We start from the raw sequence: 17,500 nt of genomic DNA on the forward strand, positions 1-17,500 counted from the left end.
AAGAAAGACAAGTATTTTATAATCTCATGATGTACCAAAGTACTTCAAAACCAATTATGTACATTTAGAGTTATATAAATCTACAGTGTGGAAACAAACCCTTTGGTCGATAAAATGAACCATCCATTTTACACATGTTCTACACTAATCCCATGTTATATTATTTCCTCATTTATATGAACTACCCCCAGATTCTTCCACTCACCTATGCACACAAGGCCATTTATAGTGGCCAATTCACTTACCTTTGTGATGTGGGAGGAAAATAGAGGTTGTCTATAACAGTACTTAAAATGATTAGCCTACTTGTAATCCTTGAGTTACGTCAGATGATATTTCTGGCCAGTTTTTTGCACACTCAATAACCGAACAGTGATAACGCGAGGAATAGGCTATGTAACGAGGTTACAGGAAATGATAGAATACAATGAATCCGTATCTCATGAATGCTAAGTTTTGAATTACTTGCTCTGCCAAATAAGATAATGAAAGGTATCCTCCATCAAATTGTGCCAATTTTCAGACATAAACACTGAATAGTACATGATATTTAATATTTTTGCACAATTGTCAGTGAATAAGTTTAGTCTGGCCAACATTTTATATTAATATGCTATTTTATAATCATATTAAATAGAATTTAATATGATTCTATTAAAAGAATCATAGTATTAAACAGTGCAAAAACCCGCCAAGCCCATGCCAAACACAAAGCTCAATTTACAAAACTTCCAAAATTCTTAAGGGGTTGGACAGGCTAGATGCACGAAGATTGCTCCCAATGTTGGGGAAGTCCAGGACAAGGGGTCACAGCTTAAGGATAAGGGGGAAATCCTTTAAAACTGAGATGAGAAGAACTTTTTTCACACAGAGAGTGGTGAATCTCTGGAACTCTATGCCACAGAGGGTAGTTGAGGTCAGTTCATTGGCTATATTTAAGAGGGAGTTAGATGTGGCCCTTGTGGCTAAGGGGATCAGGGGGTATGGAGAGAAGGCAGGTACGGGATACTGAGTTGGATGATCAGCCATGATCATATTGAATGGCGGTGCAGGCTCGAAGGGCTGAATGGCCTACTCCTGCACCTAATTTCTATGTTTCTATGTTTCTATGTTACACTAATCTGTGAGATGCTGTTAGAATGCGAGACTGGAGATGGGAAACCCTACTCTGCTATAAAGTGAAACGTGGTGGAAAGGTGCAGGAAATTAAGAAAGATCAGTCATAAGTGAAATGGTGTTCATATTTCAACGTGTTGACCTCATTAGAATTGGAAACAAGTAGCAATGCAATTTTTTTTGGGAAAATAAAGAAGCAAGAACATTGGAAATATGATGAAAAGATAACCGGAATATATGTTATGGGATAGAGCCTGGAGTAGTTGACTGACAAAATAAACGAAATCATCACCAATAGCTTCTCTCCTAAAATAATAATATTAATTTTTATGAAATGTTTCTAGTTTGTGTAAACTGCATTCTTTCATGGCCATTAGCTCTATTTGTAGGTTAGATTTGAGAAATGGAACACAGTGACGCAAAGGTCATTTTTGATCACTGGTTGACTTTATTGGAACCAGATGGTAAGAGGGGGAGTACAACATGTCACTGATTGAAAGACAACCATTTAGTATTGGCGATCGAAAATTAATTATCATCCAAACTGAGGAAATTAGTTCTAATAAAATAAACTAGTGCAATGCTAAGACATTTTGTATACAATATATTGGCTATGAGAAATGTATAACCAAGATACCTCCAGGCAGCCTTCATGCTGAGCTGTCCATGGTACTTGAGGAGAGCATCAATGGCAAACATGACCAATTTCACGATGCCGTTCAGTGAGTAAAATATTCCAAAGCAGCTCACAGTCTTCTTCTTTCTTAAAATTTTACGTGTAATTTATATACAATTTGATTTTGTGATTTTGCCTGAATCTGTGTGCCCTTGATTCCACTGCAAGCAAGAATTTTTATTGTATGTGTATTCACCGTTCTTGTGCATATGACAATAAACTCGACTTGACTTGAAATGGATGACATTGATGGTTCAGAAATAAAGATTGTGTTGGGATGAAACCAATTACCATTTATCTGATGTTTAAATAGAAGGATTATTACCTGAACAAACATAGTCTTGTTTACTGAAGCAGTTGAGAAGTGTTGCAGTGCAATGATATGATCGAAGGTGCAGCAGTAGAGTTGCTGCCTTACAGCACCAGAGACCCAGATTTGATCATGACTATAGGTGCTGTCTGTATTGAGTTTGCATGAACAGGCCCATCAGTTCAACTCATCCATGCCCACCTAGATGCCCCATCTAAGCTAGTCAAATTTGTCCGCATTTGGTCCATATTCCTCTTAACCTTTTATCCATGTCCTCAACTACATTCTCTGGCAGCTCATTCCACATAGATACCACCCTCTGGGTGAAAAGGTTACCCCTCATCATCCTGGTAAATCTTTCCTCTCTCGCCTTATATGTCCTCTGGCTCTTAATTCCCCTATCCTGAATAAAAGACTCAGTGCATTCACCCTGACAATTCCCCTCATGATTTTAGACACTTCTGTAAGATCACAGCTCAGTCACCTGCACCACAAGGAATAAAGTCCTAGCTTTCCCAACCTCTCCCTATAGCTCAGGTCACGCTGGCAAAATCCTTGTAAATCTTGTCTGCATTCTTTCCAGCTTAATGACACCCTTCCTATAGCAGGGTGACCAAACTGAACACATTATTCCAAATGCAGCTTCACCAACGTTTTGTACAATTGTATCATACCATCCCAACTTCTGTACTCAATACCCTGACTGATGAAGATTAATGTACTAAGAGCATTCTTTACCACCTGCGAGACCACTTTCAGACACTATGTACCTGTACAAGATCACTCTGCTGTGCAACACTCCCTGGGGTCTACCATTCACTGTAAAGGTCCTTCCCTGGTTTAACTTCCCAAAATGCAACACATCACACTTATCTGCATCTTTTCTACCTTCCCACAGTGTCTTTGGATGTATCTAACCCGGCCCAGGAAATGTATCTTCTTTCATGCGCCTTATGATGTCCAGCATCTCTTGGACCAAAATATGGACTGTCCTCTAGACATTTCCAGTCCCATGTTCCTTAGTCTTCATGTCTTTCCCCACAGTGAAAACAGAGGGGAAATACTCACTTGCTCATCTCTAGCAACTCCTCACATACATGACCGCTTTGGATTTTGTGGGGCTCTATTCTCCCTCTAGTAACCCTCTTTCCCTTAATGTATGTACAACATTTCTTTGAGAATCTCCTTAATCTTATCTGCCAGAATTATCTCCTGGCCCTCTTTGTCCACCTGATTTCCTTCTTAAGCATGCTCCTCAATCCATTAGTCTGAAGAAGGGTTTTGGCCCGAAATGTTGCCTCTTTCCTTCGCTCCATAGATGCTGCCACACCCGCTGAGTTTCTCCAGCAATTTTGTCTACCTTAGATTCTCCAGCTACTGCAGTTCCTTCTTGAACCCTCAATCCATTAAACTGCTCTATCCATGTCAGCACTCTACCCCCAGTACCATGTGCCCTAATTTATCCCACTAATCTCCTATGTGGGACCTTATTAAATACTTTCTGAAAGTCCAGGTACACAACATCCACTGGGTCTCCCTTTTCCTAGTTACATCCTCAAAAATTCCAGAAGATTAGTCAAGCATGATTTCCTATTCGTAAATCCATGCTGACTGAGACAAATCCTGTTACTGCTATCCAAATGTACTGCTATTTCATCTTTTGTGATTGACTCCAGCAACTTCCCCACCACCGACATCAGGCTAACTGGTCTATAATCCGTGTTTTCTCTCTCCCGCCTTTCTTAAAAAGTGGGATAACATTAGCTACCCTCCAATCCACAGGAACTGATCCTGAATTTATAGAACATTGGAAAATGATCACCAATGCATCCACGATTTCTAGAGCCACTTCTTTAAGTACCCCGGGATGCAGACCATCAGGCCCTGGGGATTTATCAGCCTTCAGTCCCATCAGTCTACCCAACACCATTTCCTGCCTAACGTGGATTTCCTTCAGTTCCTCCGTCACCCCAGATCCTCTGGCCACTGCTATATCAGGAAGATTGCTTGTGTCCTCCTTAGTGAAGACGGATCCAAAGTACCTGTTGAAATTATGTTGATTTGGGAAGTTACATTGTACTTAATTTTTCTAATTTGGTGTTTCTCAACAGCTGTATGTGACCCACCATGTCAAAACAGGGGTTCATGTTCTCGACCTCAAGTCTGTGTCTGCCGATCAGGATTCCGGGGTTCTAGGTGTGAAGAAGTTGTTCCAGAACAACCATACAATCCCCGTGGTCTCTCATCAAGATCCTTGCCTTCTCGGTTATCTGCCTCAAATTTAAATGCCATCCAGCAAATTGATGATAATGCAAAAAATAACACCAAAAGAATGAAACAAATTTCATCTAGACGTGAGACTTCATTAATTGGTCACACCGAGCACCTTCTGTGAGTAATTTTCATTTATTATTCTCCATTGATGTATAAATGACTAATATAGCAGTTTTTATAAAATTACTTTAAACTAATGGAATATGTAGGTAGTTAATATAATTTATCACATCATTTTCACTGAATATCATAATCATAATCATACTTTATTAGCCAAGTATGTTTTGCAACATACGAGGAATTTGATTTCCCATATGTCATACCAATACCAAGCAACAAAACACACAAAATACATTTTAACATAAACATCCACCACAGTGACTCCTCCACATTCCTCATTGTGATGGAAGGTGGAAAAAAAGATAAATCTCTTCCCTTCTTTGTTCTCCCGTGGTCGGGGTCCTCGAGCCCTCTGTTGACGGGCCGATCTTGGCTTCCCTAGCCAGCGGTCGGACCCTCTGCGTCGGGGCGATCAAGCTCCCGCATCGGGGGGATCTCAGCTTCCCCGTGCCAGGCGATCGGACTCTGGGTTGGGTCTGATTGAACCTCCTGGAACTTTGGAGCTTCCCGACATCGGTCTCTACCTGAGACTGCGAGCTCCTCGATGTTGAAATCCACAGGCTGTGGTTGGAGTATCGATCCCAGGCAAGGGATCGCAGTGTCCCATGGTAAGTCCACGGCCCCGTGGTGGGGCTCAAAGTCAGTCTCGAACAAGGCCGCCAGCTCCATGATGTTAGGCCACAGAGCGACTGGGGATACAATCCGGAAAACAATATTGATGAGTTTCTACTGTATTATTAGTTGTTTGTTAGAATATCTGTTTCTCAATATATAGACTGTACATGTGATTCGAGGCTCTGGTGATCATTGAATAATTCGTCTTAATTGTAATCTCAACTACTAAGTGAAAGATGGCAATGTGGAGGGATATTTTGCTTTTCTTTAAAGGAAAAGTTTGACAAAGCAATTTTCACAACTATTCTTAGCAAAAAATCTTAAAGTGAACTAATTATCTCAGCAAATCATATTCCTTTGTATCCAATTTAATGCAAACAACTCATACCATTATTAAAGTTGTAGTTAAAGAATAGTCTCATAAGTAGGTAAAGCGTTTGTAGTCTAATAGTGTAATGTAGTGCAGACCACACATGTGCAAATAAAATGTCTTTAAATTGAAACTATGGATCGAGTAATCATTAATCAAGGATTGCAATGGTGCAGCTCAATTTAACAATACAGATAAAGTGAAATAATTTGGGAGAAAAATAGATATAGAATTTTAAAAAGGGCATTGAAGGACATATTTTTCTCTCTCATCTGTGAAATGTAGAAAAAACCATGAAGTGATAGATTTTAGAACCCTGCAGTCTTACTTGCCCCTTGCCTTTTCTGTGGTTGCACCGAGTTTGGTTCCAAACAAACTTGAAGGCTAAGATATTACCATTGGACTGCCCTGATGGCCTAAAAAGTGATTGCCTGGGAGAAGGCAATTCTGGATTTAGTGTTGTGTAATGAACCGGATTTGATAAAGGGAACTCAAGGTAAAGAGGCCATTAGGAGGTAGTGACCATAATAAGATACATTTTAATCTATAATTTGAGAGGGAGAAGGGTAAATCAGAAGTATTAGTATTACAATTGAATAAAGGGGACTATGGACCCATGAGGGAGGAGATGGCCAAAGTTGACTGGAAAGATACCCTGACAGGGATGACAGTGGAACAACAATGGCAGGTATTTCTGGGAATAATACAGAAGGTGCAGGATCAGTTCATTCCAAAGAGGAAGAAAGATTCCAAGGGGAGTAAGAGGCAACCGTAGCTGACAAGGGAAGTCAAGGACAGTATAACAATAAAAGAGAAGAAGTAAAACATAGCAAAGATAAGCAGAAAGCCAGAGGTTTGGGAAACTTTTAAAGGGCAACAGATAACTAAAAAGGCAATATGGGGAGAAAAGATGAGGTACGAAGGGAAGCTGGCCAAGAATATAAAGGAGGATAGGAAAAGCTTCTTTAGGTAAAGAAGCCTGAAGGATACAGCATCTGTCCAGGCAACCTGTCAGGAGCTGGAGAGCTGGTTGAGAGCAGTGGACCGGTCGGGGCTTCCCGGCAAGTTCAAGGCATGGATTCACCAGCATGGTATCCTGCCAAAGATACTCTGGCCACTGCTTGTCTACGAGGTCCCAATATCCATCGTAGAGAGATTGGAGAGGAAAGTCAGCAGCTTTCTCAGAAGGTGGCTGGGACTGCCCAAGAGTCTTAGCAGCATCGCCCTTTACGGAAATAACACCAAGCTCCAGCTGCCCCTGAAGTCCCTGGAGGAGGAGTTCAAGGTGACTCGGGCCAGAGAGGTGATGCTGTACAGGGACTCCAGCGACCCCAAGGTGGCTCAAGCAGGGGTGGAGGTGAAAACTGGGAGGAAGTGGAGAGCCGGCAAAGCCGTGCTGCAAGCGGAGTCCCGGATACGCCACAGAGTCCTGGTGGGAGCAGTGACTCGGGGAAGAGCAGGCCTGGGAATCTTCCCATCTCCCCAGTTTGACAAGGCCAAGGGGAAGGAGAGGCGCAGGCTGGTCCAGGAGGAAGTGAGGGCAGTGGTGGAGGAGGAGAGGTGTACCAGAGCAGTTGGATTGAGGCAGCAGGGAGCCTGGACAAGGTGGGAGCAGGCCATGGACCGAAAAGTCACATGGACTGAGCTCTGGCAGGATGAACCACAGCGCATCAAGTTCCTGGTCCAGGCAGTGTATGATGTCCTGCCCAGCCCATCGAACCTCTTCATCTGGGGCAAAGCGGAATCTCCAGATTGCCCGCAATGCTCAGGCAAGGGGACGTTGGAACACATCCTGAGCTGTTGCCCAAAGGCTCTTGGGCAGGGCCGGTACACATGGCGTCACGACCAGGTTCACAAACCCATTGCAGAAGTCATCAGCATGGGAATCAGCAGCTGCAGACGAGAACGCCCCACCACCCAGATGATCACCTTCGTGAAGGCCGGAGTGCAGCTGCCAAGAACCACAGCAGCCAGGAATCAGTCAGGAATCCTGGCAACTGCGCAGGACTGGCAGCTTTCCGTAGACCTGGTGAAACAGCTGAAGTTCCCACAGCACATTGCCACGACCACCCTGAGGCCAGATATCCTCCTGGTCTCAGAGGCGACCAAAAACATCGTCTTGTTGGAACTGACAGTGCCGTGGGAGGACCGTCTGGAGGAGGCCCACGAGAGGAAGGTGGCCAAATATGAAGAACTGGTCATAGACTGCCGCAAGCAGGGCTGGAAGGCAAGGTGTATGCCCGTCGAGGTTGGCTGCAGAGGTTTTGCAGGGCAATCGCTCTACAAAGCCTTGAGTGCACTGGGCATCAACGGAGTGGCAAGGAGAAGGGCCATCAAGAACACCACAGAGGCAGCGGAGAAGGCCTCGAGATGGCTCTGGATCAGGAGAGGAGGTCCATGGGGAGGAGCGAATGCCACCTGAACACAAGTCGTGGTCTGATCAACCACGGCTGGGTCGCCTGGGTGAGGGTGTCTGATGTTGAAAGACCCGAAACACCCAATGACCCCAGGTTACATCACTGATGATGTGTTCAGGAACATCTAGCGATGTATTTGTATCAACTCTAGGTATGTGAAGAGGAAAAAAATAGTTAAGACAAATGTGGGTCCCTTGAAGACAGAAACGGGTACATTTATTAAGAGAAATGGTAGATGAGTTGAACAGGTACTTTGAATCTGTCTTCACTAAGGAAGACACTAACAATCTCCCAGGGGTACTAGTGGCCGGAGGACCTTGGGTGACGGAGGAACTGAAGGAAATTCACATTAGGCAGGAAATGGTGTTGGGTAGACTGATGGGACTGATAAATCCCCAGGGCCGGATAGTCTGCAACCCAGGGTACTTAAGGAGGTAGCACTAGAAATTGTGGACGCATTAGTGATCATTTTCCAATGTTCTATAGATTCAGGATCAGTTCCAGTGGATTGGAGGGTAGCTAATGTTATGCCATTTTTTAAGAAAGGAGGGAGAGAGAAAACAGGGAATTATAGACCAGTTAGCCTGACATCAGTGGTGGGGGGAAGATGCTGGAGTCAATTATAAAAAATGAAATAGTGGCACATTTGGATAGCAGTAACAGGATCGGTCGGAGTCAGCATGGATTTACGATGGGGAAATCATGCTTGACTAATCTTCAAGGATTTTTTGAGGATGTAACCAGGAAAATGGACAAGGGAGAGCCAGTGGATGTAGTGTACCTGGACTTTCAGAAAGCCTTTGATAAGGTCCCAAATGGGATTAGTGGGCAAAATTAGAGCATATGGTATTGGGGGTAGAGTGCTGACATGGATAGAAAATTGGTTGGCAGACAGGAAACAAAGAGTAGGGATTAATGGGTCCCTTTCAGAATGGCAGGCAGTGACTATTTACAATATACATCAATGGTTTGGATGAAGGGATACAAAGTAACATTTGCAAATTTGCAGATGACACAAAACTGGGTGGCGGTGTGAACGGTGAGGAGGATGCTATGAGGATGCAGGGTGACTTGGACAGGTTGGGGAGTGGGCAGATTCAGATTCAGATTCAGATTCAATTTTAATTGTCATTGTCAGTGTACAGTACAGAGACAACGAAATGCATTACAACGTGGATGTAGTGTACCTGGACTTGGATGCATGGCAGATGAAGTTTAATGCGGATAAATGCGAGGTTATCCACTTTGGACTGTCATATGGTGAGAGAATGGAGCAGCTGGGCTTGTACACTCTGGAGTTTAGAAGGATGAGAGGGCATCTCATTGAAACATATAAGATTGTTAAAGGCTTTGGCACACTAGAGGCAGGAAACATGTTCCAGATGTTGGGGGAGTCCAGAACTAGAGGCCACAGTTTAAAAATAAGGAGTAAGCCATTTAGAACGGAGACGAGGAAACACTTTTTCTCACAGAGAGTGGTGAGTCTGTGGAATTCTCTGCCTCAGAGGGCGGTGGAGGCAGGTTCACTGGATGCTTTCAAGAGAGAGCTAGATAGGGCATGGGGAGAAGGCAGGAACGGGGGGTACTGATTGGGGATGATCAGCCATGATCACATTGAATGGCGGTGCTGGCCTGAAGGGCCAAATAGCTTACTCCTGCACCTATTGTCTATTGTCTATTGAAAGAGTGGAGGGACTCGGCTTGTATACACTGGAATTTAGACGGATGAGAGGGGATCTTATTGAAACGTATAAGATTATTAAGGGATTGGACCCGCTAGAGGCAGGAAACATGTTCCTGATGTTGGGGGAGTCCAGAACCAGGAGCCACAGTTTAAGAATAAAGCGTAAGCCATTTAGAACAGAGATGAAGAAAAACTTTTTCACCCAGAGTTGTGAATCTGTGGAAATCTCTGCCTCAGAAGGCAGTGGAGGCCAATTCTCTGGAGAAGGCAGGAATGGGGTACTGATTGTGCATGATCAGCCATGATCACAGTGAATCGCGGTGCTGGCTCCGGATGGGCCGGATGGCCTACTCCAGCACCTATTGTCTATTGTCACAAAGGCTGAAGTATTCTATCATAGATGAGTCCCTCCTCTGTATCCCGTAGTTCCTCCTCTTGCTACCACTCTGCCAAGTCGTATCCCAGTCTTCACCTTTCACCCCATCAGCCATCCCATACAACCAATGGTCACATCTTTCCATCCCCATCCATTTCTGTTTTCTGCAGAGACCATTCCCTCTGCAACTCCCTGGTTCACTCATCCCTTCCCACCCAAACCACCCGCTATCCAGGGACATTTCCCTGCTACCACAGCAGATGCAACACCTGTCCTTATACCTTCTCCTTCAACTTCACCCAGGGACCTTGACAGTCCTTTCAGCTAAGGCAGACATTTACTTGTACCTCCTGTGACTTAATCTCCTATATTCGGTGCTCCCAGTATGGGCTCCACATATTGGTGAGACTAAGCATAGACTTGTCGATCATTTCGCGGAACCCTTATGTTCAGTCCGCCTTGGTCTACGCGATCTCCAGTGCAATGTTGCCAAACATTTTAACTCCCCTTCACATTCCCATAGTGATCTTTCTGTCCTGGGCCTCCTCCACTGTCAGATTGAGGCCACATGCAAATTGGAGGCACAGCACCTCATATTTCACTTGGGCGTCTTGCAAGCCAGTGGTATGCCTATTCCATGTTGACCAACCTCCTATTTGTGCTTTTAGGTAAAGCTTTTTGTCAATGAGACTGTGATCAGTGGAGGACCAGCTGTTCACATCTATATCAAGGATTTCAAAGAAGGGATCAAGTGTGATTTATCCGGGTTTGCTGAAAATACAAAACTGGGTGACAGTGTCAGATGTGAAATAAACATAGAGGGGTTTCAAGGGTGATGGAGGACCAGCATGGTACAGTTTAAGAATATAGAGTACCTTGTTTAGGTTAGAGATGAAAACAATCCTTTGTACAAATGTTTTGGGCTTGTTATTTTTGAGGGAGGCTGCGGGATGACCAGTTTGAGCTATATAAAATTTAGAGGGGCATAGATAGGGTAGATAGTGAGAAACCCTTCCTCTTACACGGAAGGGTTAAACATGACTAGAGGACATGGTTAAGTTTAGAGATAAAAGACTTGGGGGGTAGGGGGGGATTTGAAGAAAATTCATTTTTCTCCTCGGAAGTATTTGAAACCTGGAATACCTGGGATAAAGTGCTGATGGAGGCAGGTACTCTCACAGCATGTAAGAAACAAATGGAATTTGGAAACTGATTCTTCGGATTGAAATTCTCTCAAAAGCATTTTTAAAAGTCCTTTCATTTTTCAACTCTGGAAAATGTTTACAAGCAGAGACTATTGCAGTTCCTTTTGGATGGAAGGGGGGGAGAGGAGAGAGGAGGGGGGGGGGGAGGAGGGGGGGAGAGAGAGTGCCTTTTTATTTCAACCCAAACCCAAACAACCATTTGCAGGCAGTGCTTTTTTACCTCTAACCATATTTTCATTTTCAAACCAAATTAAGGGTACTCACAGTGCTGTAGACATTTGTCGGTGTCATTCAGAGCTCTGATTGAGGCACACCACTTGCAGAGACTGATTGAGGCACACCACTTCCTGGTTTTATAGTCCCTCCCCCTCCCTCCAGCAGGGGCAGCAGAGAGAATGGGAAATTGTTGTAAAAACATTCATATCTCTTACAATTTTCATCGACGGGAAAAATCCTCGGCAAACATGCGGCGGAAGGGGGCTCTGAGCGAGGTGGCCAAAAATGACGGCCGTAGGTGGCAGCGTACTCTCGGAAATTGCAGCACAGAAAACCAAAACCGGTCAAGAACAGACTTTTAGTAATATAGATATGTGGGAAAGAACTGCAGATGCTGGATAAAATCGAAGATAGACACAAAATGCTGGGGAAACTCAGCAGGAGAGGCAGCATCTATGGAGAGAAGGAATGGATGATGTTTTGGGTCGAGACCCATCTTCAGACTGATGTCCAGGGGGGAGGGGAATAGATAGAAAGTGGGCAGAGGCAGTAGGGCGTAGGAGAACTGGAAAGGATGTTCTTGCCAAGAATGACAGTTTTAAATACCACCCATTTATCTGGCTCCATGGGAATCACCTACCATGTTAAAGGGCACTTTAGTTGATTTTACCGACACAAAGTCTTCAAACAGAAATTAGTAACAAATAAAAATGGGTGGGAATTTGATCAAATCTATCCTTGTTGCGTTTCCAGTGCAGTGCACGTCAGCTATTCTGAAAAGTTTATAAAATGAGTAGGACGTTGAGGTCAGAATATTTGTTGTAAGGTCTTGGCATTTATTGGTTAATGTACTGCATAGTATATTAGTATTCCAGCTGTAGTTTTGGAAAGTTTAAATAGCTTTATAAAAATAATCTGATTCTAATTTTCTTCCAGCAAAATTGTGTTTAGCTTTACTTAAGTGCTTTGATCTTTTAGAGTTCTGCTGCTAATTTGTCTCAATGGAATTGGTTCAGTATTAAATAAGTAAGTGTTTCCAGTACATACAAAAATTTGTGTGGGAAATAATATGAAAATTCATATATAAATATCATTCGTAATTCTAATTTACAAAGACATTTGAAAATGTCCTGGACAGCAATACAACTTACTGACAGTGTAAAGTGAATAAAGAATATAATAAATACTTGTTGCCATTTTTCTATTATCACTTACCTTTTTTAACCTTTTTGTTCTAGCAGGATGAGTAGTCCTGCTAATAATAGTTGCATGAGCCATCGTTTTAATTTAAAGAATTGTTGGAGATGGTCAATTTATGAGATGCTTTTTGATTAATTCTAAGCCCATTGAGAGTTTGGGTTTCCTTTTACTATTACCCGTCTCTGTTATTTTATGAGTACAGTAGCCCAAGTGAGACCTGTCGGGTCCCATCCCCCAATGAGGGGGGGGGAGGGGGTGGTGCGGCATCACATGGGAGGGCTGGTCCCCAAACACAATATTCCACCACTAACCCATAGCTCCCAACTGCGCAGGCGAGACTGACGTGTTCCCATTGTGACATAGAAGATGGAGGCATTACTGTGCAGGCTAAGTTGGGTCTGCGCTCCCAATGCAGGTGGCCACAAATGTTCCACCACTCACCCGTTCCCCCAACGCGATATTGCATCACTCACACAAAGCCTCCAACTGCGCCGGCACAGCTCATTTCTCCTCATCCCCCAGCACTCCCTCCTCTTCCTCTTCACCCTCCCTCTTCAATCCCTAGAGGGTAGGGTAAAGGGAGGGGGAGGGAGGGAGAGGGGCAGAGAAGGAGGGGGTAGAGGGAGAGGGAGGGGGGTAGAGTTGGAGGGAGGGTAGTGAGCGCGAGGGAGGGAGTGGGAAGGGGGTAGAGGGGGAGAGGTGTAGAAACATAGAAACATAGAAGATAGGTGCAGGAGGAGGCCATTCAGCCCTTCGAGCCAGCACCGCCATTCATAGTGATCATGGCAGATCGTCCCCCATCAATAACCCGTGCCTGCCTTCTCCCCATATCCCTTGACTCCACTACCCCCTAGAGCTCTATCTAACTATCTCTTAAATCCATCCAGTGACTTGGCCTCCACTGCCCTCTGTGGCAGGGAATTCCATAAATTCACAACTCTCTGGGTGAAAACGTTTTTTCTCACCTCAGTCATAAATGACCTCCCCTTTATTCTAAGACTGTGATCCCTGGTTCTGGACTCGCCCAACATTGGGAACATTTTTCCTGCATCTAGCTTGTCCAGTCCTTTTATAATTGTTTATGTTTCTATAAGATCCCCCTCATCCTTCTAAACTGCAGTGAATACAAGCCTAGTCTTTTCAATCTTTCCTCATATGACAGTCCCGCTGTCCCAGAGATCAATTTTGTGAACCTACACTCCCACGTAGAGCGGGGGTAGAGAGGGAGAGGGCGAGGGAAGGGGGTTAGAGAGGGAGGGGGTACATTGGGTGGGAGTGAGGGTAGATAGGGAGGGGTCTCACTCCTCCACACCCCCCCCCCCCCATCTTCCTTTACCACCCCACTCCCACCTCCTCATCTTCCTCCCCTCACTCCCATTCCCTGCCCCAGGACCTTTCCAAGTCCTAGAGCAGAGGCAGGGCGTGGAACTAGGCCTGGTTCTCGTACTAGGCCCAGCCCTGACCTTGATCCAGTGGCGGCTTTTTTTTCGGCCCAGGGCTCGGCTCCATCCAGGGCCCGTGGCTCCACCCTCGCCACCAGGTGTCGGGTGTCGGTGGTCACTGCCCCATCCCAAGCTCCAGGGCTCGGCTCTCACTCCAGCTCGAGCACCAGGCTTGGCTCCGTCCAGGGCCCGTGGCACCACCCTCGTCACCAGGTGTCGGGTGCTGGCAGCAAGTGCACTGGGATGACCCTCCCTCCCGGAGTGTCCCGTCCTGCCTCGCGAGTCACAATGACGTCACTTGGTTTTTTTTTACCGAAATGGGTGAGATTTCTGGCTTTTTAAAAAAACTTTAAAGGATTAAAAAGTGCGGAAAGATAGGTGGGAATGCAACGGGAATATGTATATTGCCTCGACGGGAAAAATGTGAGTGGAATGTGTGAAAATGGGAAGGGTGTGGCGTTGGGTTTTAAATAGGAAAATAGAAATTGGCACACACACATACCCACATACATCCACAAACAAAACAAAGAGTTTTAGTAATAGTATAGATGGGTATAGATAGATGAGTAATGTGAAGAGTTTTTCTAATAGTAATTGCAATTTCTATCATTATGTAAAAAAGGGGCCATTGAATATTCTCACCTCTCTGCAATTATTCAAACTGACAACTCCGGGCATCCCCCTCCGTGATATTCTGGAGAGTCAAAAGAGCTCACGGAACAACAACCAGCTCCTCACCCCGCGCTGTAAAACGGAGCGGTTCAGGAGATCCTTCACCCCTGCAGCCATTAGATTTTATAATGCTGACTGCTAGGCTGTATGGGGTGCTTTTGCATTTTTAATAGTAAATCTTTTTAAGTATTTATTGCTTTCAGGTATTGTCCATATTCTATTTTATGTATTGTTTTGTCTGCTTTCGTTCTGAATGTGCGGGTTTGTTAGTTGGTGGCTTCTGGACATCTGAATTTCCCTGAGAGGATCAATAAAGTATTTATTATTATTATTATTATTGTTATTAGTATCAACATGTAGGCTCCATGCATTAATTACAATTTATGAGGCAATCATTTTTTTAAAAATCTATTATTAAATGTAATTTTCTAAATGTATCTTTGTGAAAGGTCACAGAGTTCCATAACCTGAGCAAACTGCAAATAGGGAGTAAAAATTACAGAACTAGCACTTTCTGGAATGGGCCAGTATTTGGTTCAAAACATTATGCATCATTTCTTACTGAAACAAAAGGTGTTTGCTAATTAAATGTAAACAGCAGGGGGCAACATTGTTTCATCTTTGCAGGATTTTGTGCGGCATTGTATGTGTTTCAACTTTATGATCCACATTTACCAGTATCTACACCTGCCAAAATACCACAACTCCTACTGTAATGGTAAATCAGGCATGAGTCTGATACCTGAACCTTTTTGAGGGCCATGCCATCTGCAAGATACTATTTTAAAGGTCCCAGCAGCTCGATAGATTTTGTACCTTTGATAATAAGGATTGAATACAGTGTCAGACATAAATAGAGTCATAACTAGAACCAGGGACGGAGCATTTCATTTATAAAGAGAGACCTTTTTGAGTAATTAAGATACCTGTATGAAACTTTTACTTATTTTACTTCTTTGCTCTGTAATAATTTTCCTATGTTGCCAAATCATGTAATGAATTGGATACAAAGAATTCAGTGAATGTGATGCATATCGAGTTCCAGAAAGTCTATGACAGGAAACTTCAAGAAACTGTTGGAGAAACGTAAAGATTGGCAATATCTTGGAAGGGTAGAAATTGGATTTAAAACATGACTAGAAGCAAAGAGCAAAATGCGATTCATGGCAATTAGCTCATAGTTTTGATTTTTAATTTATCACAGGAACTGTGAATGAATTGACATAACTTGTAATGTAGTCAGTGCTGCAAAAATAGCAACAGGAATAAGTACATGCACAATTAACTTCATTGGATTTTAGCTCCATTGTCTTTTATGGGATAAAATTCTCATTCCTTCATGAATTAATGTGAACGCTGCCACAGGAGATATTCTAATAGACAGGGACCACTGCTTTTTTTCTGCTGACGATTCAAACACAAAATCACAAGCGAAACGGATTCTTAGTGTAAAGAGAGACATTACTGAAATATTTTTGTGAACTTTTACTCACACATTTCAAAGAATATACACAAAAAAGCTGGAGAAACTCAGCGGGTGCATCAGCATCTATGGAGCGAAGGAAATAGGTGACGTTTTGGGCCGAAACCCTTCTTCAGACTACTTATCAAAGAATGTATTTCTTTTGGATGGATTTTGTACATTCTTGTGCTTGAGTGTGATATTTTTCAACAACCCATGAATACTTTTGTTCATCTAATATTCACAAAATTGTGCTCCGATAAACTGACTCAAAAGCAAGTCCAGAATTCTTGCTTTTCATGAAATCAGAGAATCATAGAGGTATGACAACCATATTTATTTAAACTTACTTAAAGAGGACTTCCTGAGCATGTGCTAGCTTGATGCTGGCACCTCTCCACTGATAAATCCTGGCTGCTCTGCTATAAAATAAGGTTGTGTCTGATCTTTCAGCTTGCACCATTTTTCTACACTAACTCAGTTTCCCTTGATTGTAAGCTTATGATCTTGATCTCCCCCCTCTCTACATAATGATCTAATGACCGTTTACGCAATGCCCCAGTGTGCTACCTCAATCCATGATTCTTTTCAGACCCCAGCAAACCACTCCACTCACATCCTGGTCTGCACATTCTTCCACTTCCCCTCTCCTAAACTGACTCCACTCCACGGCCTCACCTCACCCCAGTTTCAAACTAATATCTGTCCTGCTGGCACATGGATCTGAATCATTTCTGATGACCTGCGATTTCTATTGTATGTTTCAAAAAAATGACACATGACGGGCATGATTGGGTAGGCAAGTGGATTGTTTTTCGAGGTGATGCATATTGTCTGAAATATTTCATAGGTTTTCTATGTACTTCTGAAATATGGACATATGACAATTAAACACTCTTAACTCTCTAACTCTTGATGCTATCTCAAATGCTGCTTCTTTACTTTAAGCATTCCCAGAGGTCAGTGAGGAGTGTTGCATTTAATCAACGAAGCATTGAGAACATTCTTGAATCTTTTTCTTTGTCCAGATAATCTCCTTCCCTGATGTAGCTTGGCATAGTGTATTTTTTAGGGGAGTCTGATGTCAGGCATACAAACAATGGAGCTAATGCAGTGTAAAGGGCCTGTCCCACGAGCATGCGACTCCATGCGGCAAGCGCGACCTAACGTGGTCGCTTGAGGCGTAAGGCCTCGTGGGGCCGGTCCCACTTCGATCGCCGGAGTGGTATGGAGTTGTGCGCAGCTGGTCCCGACATCGCGCGGGGTTCCGAAAAACTGACCGTGTCCAAAAATCCCGCCGTCCCGCAGCCGCCTCGACGCCGTATGCGCCGCCTTGACAGGCATG

At 43.8% G+C, this 17,500-nt stretch overlaps 1 protein-coding gene across 2 annotated transcripts in view; it reads left to right on the plus strand.

Annotated features, from left to right (window-relative positions):
- The window catches only part of LOC129700001 (latent-transforming growth factor beta-binding protein 2-like), a 191,045-nt gene that overhangs the window by 37,004 nt on the left and 136,541 nt on the right, over positions 1–17,500 (plus strand). For both annotated transcript variants that reach the window (XM_055640130.1, XM_055640131.1), the window contains exon 3: positions 4,214–4,493. In XM_055640130.1, the coding sequence (XP_055496105.1) occupies positions 4,214–4,493 (280 nt within the window). The remainder of the gene's footprint in view (positions 1–4,213; positions 4,494–17,500) is intronic.

The sequence above is a fragment of the Leucoraja erinacea genome, chromosome 9 (assembly GCF_028641065.1).
Source record: "Leucoraja erinacea ecotype New England chromosome 9, Leri_hhj_1, whole genome shotgun sequence".
In the NCBI taxonomy this organism is placed as follows: Eukaryota; Metazoa; Chordata; class Chondrichthyes; order Rajiformes; family Rajidae; genus Leucoraja; species Leucoraja erinaceus.